This window comes from Myotis daubentonii, chromosome 11 (assembly GCF_963259705.1).
Source record: "Myotis daubentonii chromosome 11, mMyoDau2.1, whole genome shotgun sequence".
Taxonomy (NCBI): domain Eukaryota; kingdom Metazoa; phylum Chordata; class Mammalia; order Chiroptera; family Vespertilionidae; genus Myotis; species Myotis daubentonii.
Window position 1 is genome coordinate 67,525,959 of NC_081850.1, and position 17,779 is coordinate 67,543,737.

A 17,779-nucleotide genomic window follows, 5' to 3' on the forward strand; every position below is an offset into this window, starting at 1 on the left:
ACATATGCAAATTAACCGCCATCTTGTTGGCAGTTAATTTGCATATAGCCCTGATTAGCCAATGAAAAGGGTATCGTCGTACGCCAATTACCATTTTTCTCTTTTATTAGTGTAGATAATTCTACTGAGCCCTAGGTTTCAAAGATTTGCCCCTATGTATTCTTCTAAAAATTATATAATTTTACCTTGCCTTTTTTGTCATAGATTAATTGACCATATAAGTGTGAGTTTGTTTCTGGGCTCTCTATTCTATCCCATTGATCTATGTGTCTATTTTGACTATTATCGCTCTATAGTATAGTTTGAAATCAGGGAGCATAATACCTCCAACTTGGTAATTCTTTTCTCAAGATTGCTTTGTCTATTCAGGGTCCTTTGTGATAAATTTTAGGATTCTTTGTTCTATTCTGTCAAAAATGACATTGACATTTTGATAGGGATTGCATTGAATCTATAGATTGCTTTGGGTACTGTGGACATTTTAGTGATATTGATTCTTCAAATCCATGAGCATGGTATAGCCTTCCATTTTCTTGAGTCTTGTTCAGTTTCTTTCATCAGTGTCTTATAGTTTTCAGTGTACAAGTCTTTTACCTCCTTGGTTAAATTTATTCCTAGGTATTTTATTCTTTATGATGCAATTATAAATGGGGTTGTTATCTTAATTTCTGATGGTTCATTATTTGTGTATAGAAACACAACATATTTCTGAATATTAATTTTGTATCCTGCAACTTGACTGAATTCATTTATTAGTTGCAACAATGGTGGATTCCTTTCTTTTCATTCATTAGAGAGTTAGTTGCAGACATCTTGATAGTACCCGTAAGGACTTCAGCATGTATTTCTTAGGACATTCTCTTACAAAATCACACTATTATCTAATATAAAGTTGTTATTCATATTTCCTCAGTTATCTTCACATAGCTTTATCTTTTAAGTTCAAGATTCACTGTATAATTTCGTTGTACTTAGTTGTCATGCCTGTATTACTTCCATTTATTTATTTAATTTATTGGGGTCACATTGGTCAACGTGAACATGCAGGTTTCAGGGGTAGGTTTCTATGTTACAAGGTCTATATATTGCACTATGTGCCTGCTTTAAAAAAAAATATTTTTATTGATTTCAGAGAGAAAGGGAGAGGGAGAGATAGATAGAAATGTCAATGATGAGAGAGAAGCACTTATCGGCTGCCATCTGCTAGCCCCCACTGGGGATCGAGCCTGCAACCTGGGCACATGCCTTGACGGAATCAAACTGTGACCTCCTGGTTCATAGGTTGATGCTCAACCACAGAGCCACACCTGCCGGGCAGTACTTCATTTATTTGGAAGAGTTCCCTAACCATTTTTTACTTAAGATTGTCATTAAGATTTTTTAAAAGTTTTATTTTATTGTTTAAAGTATTACATACAGTATTACGTATGTCTCCTTTTTCCCCCATTGACCTCCCCCCGGCTAACCCCCAGCCCCCCCCCCCCTCCCCGCTATATGCCCCCACCCCCTAGTGTCTGTGTCCATTGGTTATGCTTATATGCATGCATACACATCCTTTGGTTGATCTCTTATCCCCACCTCCAACCCCTCCCCTGCCTTCCCACTGAAGTTTGACAGTCTGTTCGATGCTTCTTTGTCTCTGTATCTATTTTTGTTCATCAGTTTATAATGTTCATTATATTCCACAAATGTCATTAAGATTTTTGAAGAGTCCAGGCCTGTTGTTTTGCAGAAAGTCCTTCAATTTGGATGTGTCTGATCAACAACTTTTGATTAGATTCAGGGCAGAAGTATTTTAAGTGAAATTGCTTCCTTTCAGTGATTTATTTCAGGAGGCACGAGATGTCAGTTTGTCTTATCAGGGTGATTTTAACTACAGTTGGCCCTCCATATTTGTGTGTTTTGCATCTGGATTCAACCAACTAAAAATACTTTGGTTGAAAATATTTTTTAAAATATAGGTTATATTCAAATAGTACACCATTTTATGTAAATGATGAGAGCATTTACTGATTTTGGTTTCCATGGGAGTTCCTGGAACCCATCCTCTGTGGATACTGAGGGACAACTGTATATACTCTTTTAAAAAATTAGTTTTTATTGATTTGAAATAGAGAGGAAGAGAGAAGGAGAGAGAATGAAACATTGATTGGCTGCCTCCTACGCGCACCCAGATGCATTTGGACCTCAGATCAAGCCCCCAACCTGGGCATGTGCCCTGACCGGGAATTGAACCAGTAACCCTTTGGTGCATCAGATGACGTTTAACCAACTGAGCCACACCGGCCAGGGCTGTATATACTCTTGATTAATGTGGTGTCTGATAGGTTTCTTAATTTTAAATGTACCGTTTCCTTTTGTAATTAATAAACCATCTGTGGGGTGATATCTTGAGACCGTGTGAATGAATATCATGCTGTCCAGTGATCTTTCATCTAAATTTTTTAGCATTAATGAGTCTCACCTGAGTCAATTATTACTATAGTGGTTGTGTAATGGTGATTTTCTGTTCCTATTATTCTACATTTATTAACTGGATTTATATTCTAAATAACAGATTCCTCTCTTCTTTTCCTTCCTTTCTTTACTTATTGTCAGTGTGAAATCTTGAATTCTTTCTTTACTTGGTCATTATTTATTCTGATGTTCAGATTGTCCTAAATTTGGTTAGAGGGAACCACTTAGTACTGGGTTGGTACAATTATAGCAAAGGTAAGCTTTCTCTAGTATGTAACATTTGAATCCATTTGTAGCCTCGGGAGCTCTGAGAATTAATGTAGGTAACATCCCTTTGACCTTATTTTGATAACCCATCTGTGCTTATTTTCTAGCAAATCACTGAACTGAAGAAAGAAAACTTTAACCTAAAGCTTCGCATCTATTTCCTTGAAGAACGAATGCAACAGGAATTTCATGGCCCCACAGAACACATCTATAAAACTGTGAGTGTCCTACTTCTCGCTGCCATCCTGGTGTCTTTCCTCAAAGTCCTCCAAGCAGCAATTTGATTAATGTTTATGCTCAGAGTTAGCAGGAGTAGGTGGAGCTGCCTTCATTTCGTTTGAATTGATTATAAGGAGCATAAAGATAATAGGATGACCTTAATATTAAGCAAAGAGATACAAGATTAATTTTAAAGGAGTCTTTTTCTCTTCCTAAAATTGGACTTCTGATTTTCTATATCTCAGTTGCCTTTTAAAATTTATTTATAATTTAGACAAAGACAGTGAAATGATAGAATGTCTGTGGAATTGCATCTTATTGTTATCAACTAATTTGCCTAACTGTAGGCAAGTCATTTCAGCTCTCTGGGCTTGGTCCAGCAGGGAGTGATAATCACTGTGTCGTAGGGTTATTAGTGTGGATTAAAATGAGGGGACAGGTGAAAAGCCCCAGCACGCAGTCAGTGCTGGCAGTTACCATCATTGTCTCATGGAGGCTTCCATGGGGAGCTGAGAGTTAGGATTGTCAGTGTTTCTGTGATGTGACTCTTCTGTGTGCTTTATGTGCTTGCTTATAACTAACTGTCAGAAAAAACATCAATTTCCATCTGAAGTCTTGGCCTGCAGGCCTCTGCCTGAAAACAGACCTTGGTTCTGAAAGTTGAAAAAAGAACTTGGCTTTCTTGAAAAGGCATGAGTACAAACAATATTTCAGTGCCCATTTCTTGGCTTTCTCCAGTAGATTAGCCCTTGGCCTGGGAATTATTCCATTTTTTCTCTTCTGAAGTTTGCACCAGTGGGAACTTTTGAAGGAGGAAAAGGAACTCTGCTTGAGTTTCAGTGGATGAACTTAAATGGGCTTGTCTTGAAGAAGGATTGTACTGTACTTCTGAGGCTTTTCAAGAACTGAAAAGCTCCCTTGTCCCTTAGGACACAGTGTTTTCCCTTCATTGTGGGGTGGAAAGACAATGAGGGCGTCCCCCTTTCTGGAAGGAAGTGGTGATGCAATCAAAATGTTAAAGACAAACCAGTAGCCTAAAACATTTTATATGTAAGCATGGTTATCATCTGTCTCAGAACGTGTAGGGTGATAAGAAGCCAAATCGTGTTAATTGTCTTTGCAAGGTCAGGCACTGTCCTGGGCCTTTGTACATCATCACCGTATGTTAATGCTCAAGACAGCCCTTGGCAGGAGAGGACACTGAAGCTCGGGGAAGATCAGTGACTGGCTTGATGTCATAGCTACTATGTGCGGTGGGTTTGAACCCAGCTCTGCCTACCTCATTGTACCACGCTCTTTCAGCTATTCTTTTCCATTGTCTGCTTCGATGACCTGATGTTATTGCAGTTTTATTGCAATTTAAGTTTTTATTTAGGTGTACATGGTTCAAAATTTAAAAAGCATAAAAGGTATACACTGAAAGATTTTCTTCTACCCTGTCTTCTAGTCCCCTAGGTCTAACCAATAGTGTTATTTCCTCAGGCAAAGATATTTTATGTCTAGAAAAGCAAGTGTGTGTGTGTGTGTGTGTGTGTGTGTGTGTGTGTGCGCGTGTATATATAAACCCCCTTTTATATAAATGCAAGCATGTTCTGTTCTGTATCTTGCATTTTTCCTTAACAATATCTTGGATATCTTTTCTTAATAGTGGCTTAAGAGCCTCTGTCTTCTTTAAAAAATTGTTTCTAATCCTCACCTGAGGACATATTTTCCATTGAATCTAGAGAGAGGAACGGGGAGGGGGGGGAGGGGAGGAAGAGAGGGAGAGAGAGAGAGAAGAGAGAGAGAGAGAGAGAAACATTAATGTGAGAGAGAAACATCAATCAGTCGTCTCCCATATGCATCCTGACTGAGGATTGACCCACAACCTAGGCATGTGCCCTGACTGGGAATTGAAGCCTCAACCCTTTAGTGCACAGGATGATACTCCAATTAACCAAGCCACCTGACCAGGCTGTTCTTTTTTTATAATGATATTTCATTTTATGCTAATAAGGTATCTTGATTTCTGGTTTCAAAATAATGATTTCCATGTATATAAGTTTATAACTTAAGGTGTTGGGCTTGTGAAAAATAGTCTAGTGGACACATTAGCTCTCTGTTCTTTTAAATTCGCTAGGCTGGAGTGCCAGTTGATTCATCAGAAAGTATAGCACTCAGAATCTGTGCTATCAGCTCTTACACAGTTCTCTGCCCTTCTGAGACTGGCAAGGAATCCTCAGTTGAAGGGTGTTTCTGTTTTTTTCACAAAACCGCAGTGAAAACATTGTGCACTGCCACTCAGTGTCCTTTATCAAAGATCACTTTCTTCTGGAAAAAGTTCTGCTGTATGGATGACTTCTTTAGTTCCTGTTGTTTGGCGTTGAAGACAATAATACATTCTGAGCCTTGTCTTTAGGCTGCTCTCATTCGTTAGCTCGCTTAATCCTAAAATTTCCCATGTCAGGTGGCTTATTGATTTTCATTTGCCACATGGGGAACTGAGAGGAGAAACCTTACATCCTCACATTCTGGGCTTATGCTTCTGCAGACAGTTAAAGGCTCACACTTCCAAGTTTCTGTTTGACGTTAGCATGAAGGCAGGCTGTGTCTGGCTTGTATACCAGGGTCCTCAGTGCTTAGTCCAGTGCTTGGCCCATCACAGGGACTGGTGAATGTCTATGAAGTGAAGGAATGAATACATGAGCATTTACTGACTACTATAGTTTCCTCTTGGTGAAGAGTGGAGGCAGAATTTGAACCCACGTCCTTCTGGTCTCAAGCCCATGACCTTGCCTTTCTGGCTGACTTCTCAACCTGGGTATATCCTACAGCTATTTGGCTGGAAGGAGGGAGGGATGTCCTCTGAGATTATAAATTTTACTGGAAGTTTTATGTTTTTAAAAAATATTTTTATTAATTTTAGACAGAGGAAGGGGGAAGGAGAGAGAGAAACATCAATGATGAGAAAATCATTGATCAGCTGCTGGGGACTGAGTCCATAACCTGGGCATGTCCCCCTACTGGGAATTGAACTGGTGACCTCTTGGTTCATGGGATGACACTCAACCACTGAGCCACACCAGTTGGGCTGGATGTGTTATTTTTATTTAAAATGATGAACATGTTTTGTGGAGTAGAATGTAAAATTGGCACGACTTACTAAAATAAAACAGGAGCAAGATTTCAAAGGAAACCTAGATTTATAGCAGTTCTCTGCAAACCGTGCACCCATATCCCTGTTTCTACTATGTAAATTCATCTAATATTCCGTCTGGGATACATTTGTGGACTGGTTTGAGAAGGCATCCACTGCCCCAACTATCTCACGTTGTGATCCACTTGCCAAAGACTCTGTCTTTGGATTCTCATGTGAATGATGAGTCCAAGGCCATGTGTGACTCCCTTCCTTCCAGTCAATTAAGAGGAAGAGGGTTGGTTGGAGAACATTGTGGTGTCCCTTACTGACAGCTTGCCCTGTGTGGTTGTGGCTCTTTTGTAAGTGAATACCCTGAAATCTTAGATTGAAAGAAGATAGGCAATGACGAATTCCCATTTATCCAGCCACATGCTTTATTTTTTTTTAAGCTGTAAAATGTTTCCACTTCTACAACCAGGACATGCATGATGGTAAACAACCAGAAGTAATTGCCTTAGAATGGTAAAGGCAAACTGCGAAATTGCTTGTAAATTTGCTTGGTGGAGGGCAAACAATTTTTAAATCGGCCTCTCTTGTATGACATTTATGCCTCAATGTTTGAGTGCTCTGGCTGTTAGAAGCTTGGAAAATTTACATAATTGTTCCAAGTCTTGAGAAATCCGGGGCTTTCTTTGGAGACCACCAGTGTTTAATAATTCCCTTTTCCCAGTGCCCTGAGGCTAATGAGATTTTGAATCTAACGGCTGTCTATTATGAGCATGGCGTAGTCAGTCCACGCCGAAAGCCATTTCCCCATGGTAGACATTCGTTTGTCCTGTGTTTTTACACTGTTTCTTTTTCCCCCCTAATCTCGTCTGAAAGAATATCGAGCTCAAGGTGGAAGTAGAAAGTCTGAAGCGTGAGCTCCAAGAGAGAGAGCAGCTGCTCATCAAAGCCTCGTGAGTACCTGTCATCCTGTCATAAGCTTGCGGGTAGCCCAGGGGTTCTGATGGTGGCGGCTAAGTGGGTCAGTGAAATAGAACCTTGTGCTTTCTAAGCCACTTGTTCTCCAGCTGGGCTCTGAGGAGGTTTCATTTTTATTTAGTTATTTTTCAACAAACTTAAAATTTATAGGAAAATGAACAGATCTTGTCCATGAAGCAGAATGAATTTTCACTAAGCAGACACACCTGTGGGGCCACCATCCTGATCAGAAGCCAGCACATCACCAGCCCCCTAGAAGTCCCCTTTGTGCTCTGGGAACTTACCTTTCTGCCACAAAGAGGACCACTTTGCTGACCAGTAGTGTCACCTTTAGTTCTGCCCCTTTTGAACTTTTTAGAAATGGAATCATATACTATGCATGCACCCATATATGTCTGGTCCTTTTCCTCAGCAATATATTTGTGAGATCCATCCAGATCTTAAAGTGTATCATTAACTCATTCATCTCTGTAAAAACCCTAGAGCCGTGGTCGGCAAACTGTGGCTCTTTGGCCCCTTGAGTGTGGCTCTTCCTAAGCCTTAGGAGTACTCTAATTAAGTTAATAACAATGGACCTACCTATATAGTTTAAGTTTAAAAAATTTGGTTCTCAAAAGAAATTTCAATCGTTGTACTGTTGATATTTGGCTCTGTTGACTAAAGAGTTTGCCGACCACTGCCCTACAGGCTTAAAGGGGTTCTGAAGGCCCTGGCTTGACCTCGCATGTGTAGTATTTTCTGAGGGAATGAATGAATGAATGAATAAATGAATAAACCAGGTTAACACATTTTTTATTTTTGTTGTAGTTTTTTTAGAGGCACATCGCTCACCATTCTCTAGGCAGGGAGTCAAATCAACTTTACGAAGCCTGGAAGTCAGTAGTAGAATTCGGTTTGTTTTATACTCAGTGCCCTGCCTGCTGCAGGTCTTGACTTGGACTTGTTTTTAGTCAAGCATGTACATGTGGAAGCCCAGACTCACCAAGGCTATGCACACTCCTCATTCCAGCATGCAAGGCGGAGTGCTTTGTATGCAAAGATTCTCCTAACTGCCCAAACTAGTGTTTAAGGCCCTTTGGTCTGATCTTATTTACCAGTTTATTCAGAAATTATTTCTTAAGCAGCTGTTCTGTGCTGCACTGGCCTCAGCTCCTGGGGATGCAGTGGTGAGCCAGACAGACACATGGGGCTTACATTCTAGTGTGACTGATGGGGATCAAATACTTCAGTAATAAATATATCAATGCAAACTGGGAGAAGAGCCGTGAGAAAAATAAAATGAGCTGTGAGAACTTAGAGCAGCGGGAGTAGATACCTAAGTATATGTCTATGAGAGGCCTGGTGCATGGATTCGTGCACCAGTGGAGTCCCTTGGCCTGGTCTGTGGGGATCGGGCTGAAACCAGCAGCCTGACATCCCCTGAGGGGTCCCGGAGTGCAAGAGGGCACTCGGCAAAGTTGCTGTGGCTCGGCAGCTCTTGCATTGAGCGTCTGTCCCCGTGGTGGTCAGTGCATGTCATAGCTACGGGCCGGTCGGCCGGTTGCTTAGTCTTTTGTATATATAGATAGATAGCAGGGAAGAGACCCTGAGGAAGCAGCATTTGAGATGAGGTCTGAGAGGTCAATAGGAATTAACCAGGTGAAAGGGTGGTGAAACATGTTTAAAGGGAAAGAAATGTGCAGGTCTGAGGAAATAGGATCTGCCTAGGGGGCTCAGCCTCATCTTGCAGTGTCTGGAGGCCTGATTAGAGATTTTGGTCGTTATCCTAAAATCAAAGGAAAAAGCAATCATGGGTTTTAAGCAACTGATACAATCAGAGTTTTGTTTTCTAAAAGGTCGCTCTGGATGCTGAATGGGAAATGTTTGGTAGAGGAAGAGGGAGTGGAAGAGTGAGAAGGCTAGTACAGTAGTGTAGGTGACAGATTAGTGACGGAGGTAGATGGTGGATTGGAAAGACACTTAGGAAGCAAAATGAACAGGACTTGGTGGATGGGAAGGGAGCTGGCAAGGATAGGTTAGGGATCAGATCACTAGCTCTGTTTAAGAATGTCACAGTGACTAGCTGCTCCAGCTTTCTCTCCACCAATTTTTAATCTCAAACACAGTTCACAGATACTAGAAAGGGTTCCTGTTCCTGCTACTCTACCGTTGCCCTGGCAGACCTCTTCCCTGCCCAGCCCTCCCAGCCCCTGTGCCTTTGCTGTTGTCCACCCTTAATACAGGTTTCTGTTGAATCCCATGTGGCTGCCTCAGCCCACATCGGTCTCTTCACAAACTTCTCGGGCATATAATGACAATCCCATATGTGGATAGCACTTTTCAGTGTAGAAAACACTTTCACATCTATTTGCATTCCATCGTTATCCTGAGAGCTCATCAAATCTTGAGGAAAGCCTCATGAGAGAGGAGGGAATTTCAGTTTGGAGAAGGGAAGGGCCATGACTAACATCCCTCAGCCAGAAAGATCAGAGTTGGCTTAGAACTCACGTTTGTGACTTCTGGTCCAGCACGAGGTTTCAGATTCTTTTTAATGTTCATGTGTGTTTCTCATTTCTTCAACATGATTCTACATCTAAGCCAAAGGCCTCTTCCTTGGTGGAGTACGGGGCAGTGGAAAGGGCGGGCTCTGGGTTGGCTCTACCAATAGGTAGGACTGTGGTCTCTGAGCCTTGGCTTCTCAGTCGTTCCTACATCCTAGAGCTTTTGTGCAGATGACCTGCCATAGGATACGCACACTGTCTACCACAGACCTGCTCACTGGCCTTTCCCTTGACCTCTACCTGCCCGGCACTTGGCAGTGTATATGTGATACAACCTTGTTGATGGAAAAATAGCTTTTTATTAACGCCCTCAACTCCCTTTTTGAGTTTTATGGTTGTTTTAATGGGTGTGTGTGTGTGTGTGGGGGGGTAGATATGGGAAAAGCCCCTGTTTTTCTCCAAAGAACTATAATTAGAACAGAAAGAGGAAATGTTGATGGTTAACAAGAGTAGTGAGGGTGGTGTTTATAGAAGTTCTCTTTTGTACTGGGTGGAAAGCTGGATTAGACCACTTTCCTCATCCTTTCCTCTCCTTAGGTCTTGCTCTCTGTCTTGTCTGTTGGCCCAAATTCTATGAGGAAGGAAAGGATAGAGGGAGGGAACTAACATTTATTGAGATCCTTCTTAGCCCCTAACCCTGTGCCTGGCACTTGACATGCTTTTTGCATCTGACTTTACAGCAGTTCTGTGAGGCAGCCAGTATTCCCATTTGAGCTAAGAGGAAACGGGGCTCAGGGGAGTGAGGGAACTTGCCCAAGTTGGCAACAGAGCTGGGGCTGATCTGGCTCTGGAGCCCACTCTGCCTCGCTGTGAAGTAAACATATATGTTCGCTGATTTTCCATTGTTCTATTTCTCAGTTACCATAAGGGGACATTAAAACCAAAAGCAGACATATTGGCAGGAGTGAATTTTATCTCTGTAGCTTTAAAACACAAACAAAAATAATAATTCCATTAGTAGAGGAAAATTGCACCATACTGCTGAGTATAAATTTTATTGCTACAGTAACTGTAAAATACAAAGATGATAAATGAAAAGTTGGAACATTTATTATTGGGTGTATATTTTATTGGTATAACTAAAATGCAAACAAACTGAATAATGCCGTTACTTGTTAAAAATTGTAGTCAGCCTTTTGACAATGTGTGTGATGCTGACTGTAAAACACTAAGGTTTGATCTGGGCGGACAGGAGGGAGCCAGTATATTTGCACCCGCTGGGTGAGTGGAGGGTAAGGGAGGGGTAATGGAGCCATTTGCTAGAGGAGGCTTTATGAAGCCCAAGGGCTAAAACATTTGTGGTGGTTCGAGGAAATTGAGGACTGGAAAATTCGGTATCCAAGGCTCAGGAAGGAAAAGCTTCTTTTCTAGAATTCTTTTTTTTTTTTTTTTTAATTATTCTTGACACTATTACAACTGTCCCCCATTTCCTCCCCTTTAGCCCAGAATTCTTGCAGCCATGTAGAATGCCCTCTTGAGAAGTGGCAGAAATGATTGTGAGTCATGTGAACTCCCTACAGTGCTGGTCCAGACGTGAGCTGAGGGACGGGGCTCAGGGCGCTTGGTGGCATTCATCAGGAAGTGGCAGCTTTGGTCTTAGTTCAGGCCAGTGGACAATCTGTTCTCAGCTGGGGCACCACCGGAGGGTAGAATGAGGCTGCTCAGCATCTTAGCAGAGGCAGCGCTGCGGTGGCCGCGGGGACCACAGGCTGTCCTGCAGCACTCAGATCAGAGAGGAAGGAGCCCCGTGCTTTGGCCGCCGCATGTGCCAGCACATTAATTCTAAGAGGGCATCACCTCATTTTTCAAATGAGGAAACTGAGGTGAAAGAGGTAATTTACCCAGAGTCACACTGAGGCCATAATAGAGTACAAATTTGGAAGCAGATCTGTTCTGCTTCTGAGCCCGTGTTCTTTCTTCCCAGTTATCCACATTGAATTCCATTAAAATGATATCGTGACACTGGGGCCTTGTGAAGGCTCGTTGGTGAAAGGAAACAAGATATGAATAAAGCCTTTATTTGCAGGCAGTTCGTGTCTGAGGCTTGGACAGCAAGTATGGCCCTCTTGACATTCCATTGTTCTCAGTCAAAAATTCACATGGCCCGTGCATGTGCATGTCTGGTCACATGGCTCTTGGTCGGAAAAGCCTTACATCCCCCTAACGCAGGGCTTGGGAGGCTGGTGGTGACTGGATTTGTCCTATTGCCGTTTTCTGAGAAACCAGCTTTAGGTGGAGCCATTTCCTTATATTATTCTGCCTTCTGGAAACCCACAATCATTTTAGAAACCCAATAGAGCTGCTCTGAGTACAGGTCTCCCAAATTCATATCTGACACTGTTTTTCTTCTGGGGAGAAGCAGATGAAAGGCGTCAGTGGTTGTGGTCCTCTGTCTGATTTCGGTGTGCCATTCCCACCACTGCCTGTCAGGAGGACAGAATGTTTATTCCGTGGTGCCACAGTGATGTGAAGTCTGCATTTCATGTTAGAGTAACACGGAGTGTGGGCTGCTTGCGTGCTCTCTTCTCCTCATGCCCTAAGTAGTAGCTAGTGCTCACACATAGCAGTGTGCTGTATTTAAAATGCTTTTCCTCCAAGCCCCAGCCAGGTAGCTCAGTTGGTTAGAGCATCGTCCTGATATGCCAAGGTTGTGGGTTCAGTTCTGATCGGGACACTTGCAACAATCAACCAGTGAATCCATAAATAAATGGAACAACAAATTGATGTTTCTCTTTGTGTCTCTCTCTGTCTTTCTCTCTCTCTCTCAAAAATTAATAAATAAAATTTAAAAATAAAATAAAATGCTTCCCCTCCTGCTGAAGCATACCAACCTTTACCCCTCAGATTCATTTTGTTACATACTTTCTGTGTACATTGGTTTGTCAAGTTAGCTTTCCACCTTTCCTAACACTGGTGGAGGTGTGCTTTGTTGGAAGTTTCCTGGTGGGAAACTTGGCAACAGCTGTCAAAAAAGTCTTAAAAGAATACTTACACTTTGACCCTGTAATTCCCTTTCTAGGAATTGACCCTAAGGAAATCACTGGATAGTTTACATACAAGGATGCTTTTTCATCACAACATTGCTTATACTAGTAATAATAAACAATAACACTGACATATGTTGAATACTTTTGTTGAGTACTTTGGCCACTGTTCTCAGAGCTTTGTAAGTGTTATTGGACAAATATATAAAATCAGAAGCAATTTAAGTGTTTTAAAAATAGGGGTTGATTAAATATAGTACATTTCATATAGCAAATTATTATGTAGTCAAATGATACACATTTGTATTTATTGACACAAAAGGTGTTTTAGTGTGTTAAGCAATAAAATCGTGATGATATATAGATGATGCTTACTTTGTTTTTAAATTTGTATTTTTATTGACTCATAATTGACATTTAACATTGTGCAAGTTTAAGGGGTACAACATGTTGATTTAGTACATTTATATATTGTATGGTCAGTGTTTTTGAGTTACAAATATTAATTAAAATATAAAAGAAGCTCAGCACAGGCCCATGGGGGAATTTGTTGTTTCTTGGGGTGATTAAAATCACTACCTGACTGCCACTCTTATTTGCCTCATTTTGCAGCAAAGCAGTTGAGAGCCTCGCTGCAGGAGGCGGCTCAGAAGTTCGGCGGGCGAAAGAGGATGCTCAGAAGAAGGTGCAGCAGGTCGAAGATCTCCTAACCAAAAGGATACTCCTTTTGGAAGAGGCAAGTCTGGAGACCCTGTGGAGAGTGTGTTTCTTTCAGTGGGTTAATAACGGACTGGGCAGAATTGTGTTTCTTTCCTCATAAACTTGCGCAGACATGAGAACCATCCTCATTGAATATCTCTGGGGTTCCAGCTCCATCAGAGATGCTTGGCATAAAGAATTTATACCCTTTCACCCTGCAAACTGGCCATTATTGTTTTATTCCTATAGATGAGGACACTGAGATATGGAGAGAAATGCTAACCAGTCCAAGTTTAATCCTGCATTTAAATGTAGACTGCTGTCGCTAAACCCCGTGTTCTTGCCACACCACTCTTCTTATTATCTAGTTTAGTGCCTTTATTTCACTGAGGAGGAAACTGAGGCCCAGAGAGGGAAGCCACTCACCCAACATTAGCTAAGCCTGGAACCAGATTTTCTGACTTGTAGGTCATTGTGTGTCCATGCAGCCCCACCCCGCGTGTCCAGCCTCCACGCCACCATCCACCGGTGTTGACTGAGGACCTGTCTGGAGGCTCTGTATGTAGCTCCTCCTCCTGATTCCAGTCAGATGCTTCCTAGGTATTAAACAGGTTTCCTCCATTAAAGCTAATATTAAGTAAACTAATTATTTCGTTCTTGGTCTTTGAAGTCTGTTATTTCAGCTCACTTTTTCTACCTGCAACCCTGATTTTTCTAAGCAGGTAGGAGGAGAAATAGCACCAAAAAGCGTTTCTGGATACAAAGAGTGAATACATTTGTACTGTAATTTGCAGCTAACAATGGCCTTTTTCAGTCATGATGTTCAGTTCAGCCCTTGTTCATGAGCGTGTATAGATATTAGGTCGATCATATGGATGAGGAAATAGGCTCAGAGAAGGGGAGAAAGTAGTCCTCGTCATTAGTAGTAGAGCTGGGACCAAAAGAAGGGGCTCTGAGCCCAAGTTCTGAATTTTAGTTAAGATGACTGTGAGACTGCCCTAGCCCATTTGACTCAGTCGGCTTGTGGACCCCAGGGTCCCGGGTTTAATTCCGGTCAAGGGCATGTACCTTGGCTGCAGGCTCCTCCCTTGCCTGGGCCCTCCTTGGGGTGCGTGCGGGAGGCAACCAGTCAATGTATTTCTCTCACATCGATATTTCTCTCTGTCTTCCCCTCTCTCTTCCACTCTCTAAAAAATCAATGGAAAAATATCCTTGGGTAAGGATTAAAACAAACAAACAAGATGATAGTGAGACTTTTAAGAGACTTAACCTAATCTTGCTCATTCATCTTATTTTTCCCAGTAAGTGCCTCCCAGTGTGTTGGGCTGCCAGTGTAACTGACAGTGCTGGGTGCAGTCCCTGTGCTGTCACTTACTAGCTTTGTCACCTTGGATAAAGCATTTGCCTTCCCGGAGCCTTTGCCTCTGTAAAACGAGGCTAGTGATACCTGCTTGGCTGGTAATTGCAATAACAACAGCAGTACTAACCATTGGTGGAGGGCTTCCCACACGTGAGCACCCTTCTCAGCGTTTTACATATATTGACTTAGGTAATCCCCTCAGCAAACCTAGGAGGTAAATGCTGTATCATCCTTTAACAACAGAAAGAAGAACATGATGACACCGGCCGAGTGGCTGAGTCACTTGCTTACGGTGACACAGGCAGGAAGTGCCTGGTGGTCTGGCTGCAGAGCGTGCATTGTAAACTGCAGTAATGTGTCTCTATATGTCAGTGTTTAGGCTTGAGTGAGAATCAAAGAAAATATAAACAGAGCTTCTTGTGAAGCCTGGCATTGAGTAAGCTCCCACTGAATAATAGGCTTCGTTGTTTGTTGTCTCAAAATATTGGGAAATGATTTTTCCCAGCTGTCATTGAGATTGACAGGCATGCCTCTTGGGGAGACAGCGTTCAGGAGGCCCAGGAGGGAAAAGGTGGGGAGGAGGAAGTCACATTTTTCGAGTTTCCCGTGATGCAGCAGGCACTTGACAGAGCCTCACAACAATTCTCTGACGAGATGGTCATTAGGAAGCTGGGTCTCAGAGAGGTTAAGTGACTATCCAAGGTCACACAGCAAATAAGTGGGAGCTGGGTTTTGAACCTAGTTTGATTTGACTTTCATCTTTGTGGTGCAGTCAGAGGCAGTTGGCATGAGCAGTCAGAGATGCCCATCGACTCCGGGTCACTTTCATGAGCAGCAGGGCCTGTTCCCCTAACACAGACGCTGCCTGCATGATTTAGATAATTTCCTCGTCAGCCTCTGTGAGTGCTCAGGAAGAACATAGAGTTTTTTACCACCTAAATCACTTTGGAGATGGAGAAAATGTACTTAGAATTATATCGTCATTATCTGAAAAACCCCCACAAAAAAACTGGGGGGAGGGGGGGCGGTGGGGTGTGGAATGAATTTGTGTGGAGATTGTGGTGACTCTGGAATTTATGTATGTTTAAGTATTGAGAGGTACGTTACTCCTTGTTCTCATTGAGCTGTAAATATTGATCTGATTTTTCAAAACCACAACAGTTCTTATATAGTTGAGTCTTTTCCATTGGAAATGCCTATTACTCTTCAGGATACAAGAAGGAAAGATGGCTGGCAAATGTATTTATTACTGATTCTCCCCATGTAGAGTACAATTCAGGGAGGGGAAATGTGCCGGAGAAAAAGTCATAAATATTTATATTTTAATCCAATTTCCTTTCAAAGTGTTCCCAATTGTATTGAAAAATTGCATCAAATGCATTTAATTTAACTCTAGGATGTGAAAGCCGCCCAAGCAGAACTGGAAAAGGCCTTTGCAGGGACAGAAACGGAGAAGGCTCTTCGGTTGAGTTTGGAAAACAAGCTTTCAGAGATGAAGAAGATGCACGAGGGGGACTTGGACATGGCTCTGGTCCTGGAAGAGAAAGACAGGTCTGGCTCTTGTCCCTGTGATACCCTGACAGTCATTTATCTGGCAGTCCTTTCCCACCCCTTTCCTACTGGTTCCCCACAGTAAGGAAACCAGGAATGTGAGGACAGAGAGAGAGGTAGTAGGTAGAAATTCATGCTGGAATTTGCTACTCAGGTACTAAATTTAGCATTCAGTTTTGGCTCTAAGCTTCTTGGTAGTCAATGGATAGTAGGAAAAACAATCTTGATGGACGGAAGATTCACATGATTCATAAAATAAAACAAGTTAGTAACTCAGGAGACGTCTAGTTTTACTTGACATTGTTTAGACACTTGTGGATCTTCTTGTAGGGAACAGTTAATGTCTACATCCCCACAGTAAATACCAGTGCATTTTCTGTGACCCGTTTCTGGCATATATATATATAATTTTTTCTGGCATATCTTTTAATGTGGCCTGAGGGCCCAGGTTTGTACAGTGCAAGGGGCCAAAACAATCCACACCAAGTACAGAGCTCTTTGATGGTCCAGGAATAAAATGTGTGCCATTTGGACTAAGGTGTCAGAATTAGGGGTGGAGAAGAATAAGAGAGATATTTAGAAGGTAGAATCAATCACGTGTTGGCTTGAAGGGCTTGGTGGCTTATTGGATTTGAGGCTGAGGGAAACGGCTGCCGAGATACTCCCTCACCCAGATGAGCAATGGTGGGATGGTATTGCAGTTGGCTGAGTGTGGGACTGAAAGGGAGAAAGAGATGTTTTTGGGTAGAGGGGGTGGGAAGATGAGCTTTCAGTTGGGACATGTTGGGTTGAAGGATTGTGCTAGCCAAGAGGAGAGTCCAGGTGGTACTTGGGAATACAGATCAAGGCCCAGATTAGAGGAGACAAACATTCATTCATTAGCCACCTACTGAGCATGGCCTGGGTTGTGTGCCAGGAATGCAAAGGGGAGCACTGTCTTCCTTATAGGGAATTCCCAAGTGTAGGAGGGGACAGATGTAAAGGGAAGATGGTGCTGGAGGTAAGTTCAGGGTTCTGTGCTGTGACAGAGGGGAGGGAGCTCTGCTTGGGTGAGGAGCAGGGAAGGCTTCTCAGAGGAGGAGTGCTGGGAGTTGGGTGAGGAAGCCTTGCCACACGAGGGAGCGGCAAGTGCAAAGGTGTGGAGTCTGGCTCATTTCAAGGTAATTACAGAGGAAAGTGGTCCCCGATGAGACTTGGATTCTCATCTGTTTGGAAAAGGGAATTTGGGAAGAATTAATGCTTATTGAGTTCTTACCAGCCCAAGCGGTGGGGTCTCCAGGTCAGGGCCTTGTGAAAGGCTTTGTCTTCCTGGGGTTTCCTAGAGTCTGGCTACATAGGCACAGAAACCTGAGTTGTCAGCACTGCGAATGCGTCTGTCCCAGGGGTAGGTGTGTCCCAGCCACATTCCCAGAGACCTAAGAGCAGCCAGATGCCTACTCAGGGTTCCTGCTCGCTCTGGGCACGGCCCTCTCTGGTGGAGCTCTCCTGGGTCTAAGGTCAGTGTTTCCTCCCTGAAGGCAGGCCTGTCTAGGAAGCTAAATCCATATGAGAAGGTGAGTGCTGAGCGAAGAATTGGAATAAGGGTCTCCGTCATGCCCTG

The 17,779-nt window shown here is 42.7% G+C and overlaps 1 protein-coding gene across 10 annotated transcripts in view; it reads left to right on the plus strand.

Moving 5' to 3' along the window:
- Positions 1-17,779, plus strand: part of CDK5RAP2 (CDK5 regulatory subunit associated protein 2) — a 155,381-nt gene that overhangs the window by 20,778 nt on the left and 116,824 nt on the right. For 7 of the 10 annotated variants that reach the window (XM_059657826.1, XM_059657825.1, XM_059657820.1 and 4 more), the window contains 4 exons: positions 2,832-2,942; positions 6,944-7,020; positions 13,182-13,329; positions 16,025-16,179. In XM_059657826.1, the coding sequence (XP_059513809.1) occupies positions 2,832-2,942; positions 6,944-7,020; positions 13,182-13,329; positions 16,025-16,179 (491 nt within the window). The remainder of the gene's footprint in view (positions 1-2,831; positions 2,943-6,943; positions 7,021-13,181; positions 13,330-16,024; positions 16,180-17,779) is intronic. The other 3 variants (XM_059657823.1, XM_059657824.1, XM_059657829.1) reach the window with 1 other exon arrangement.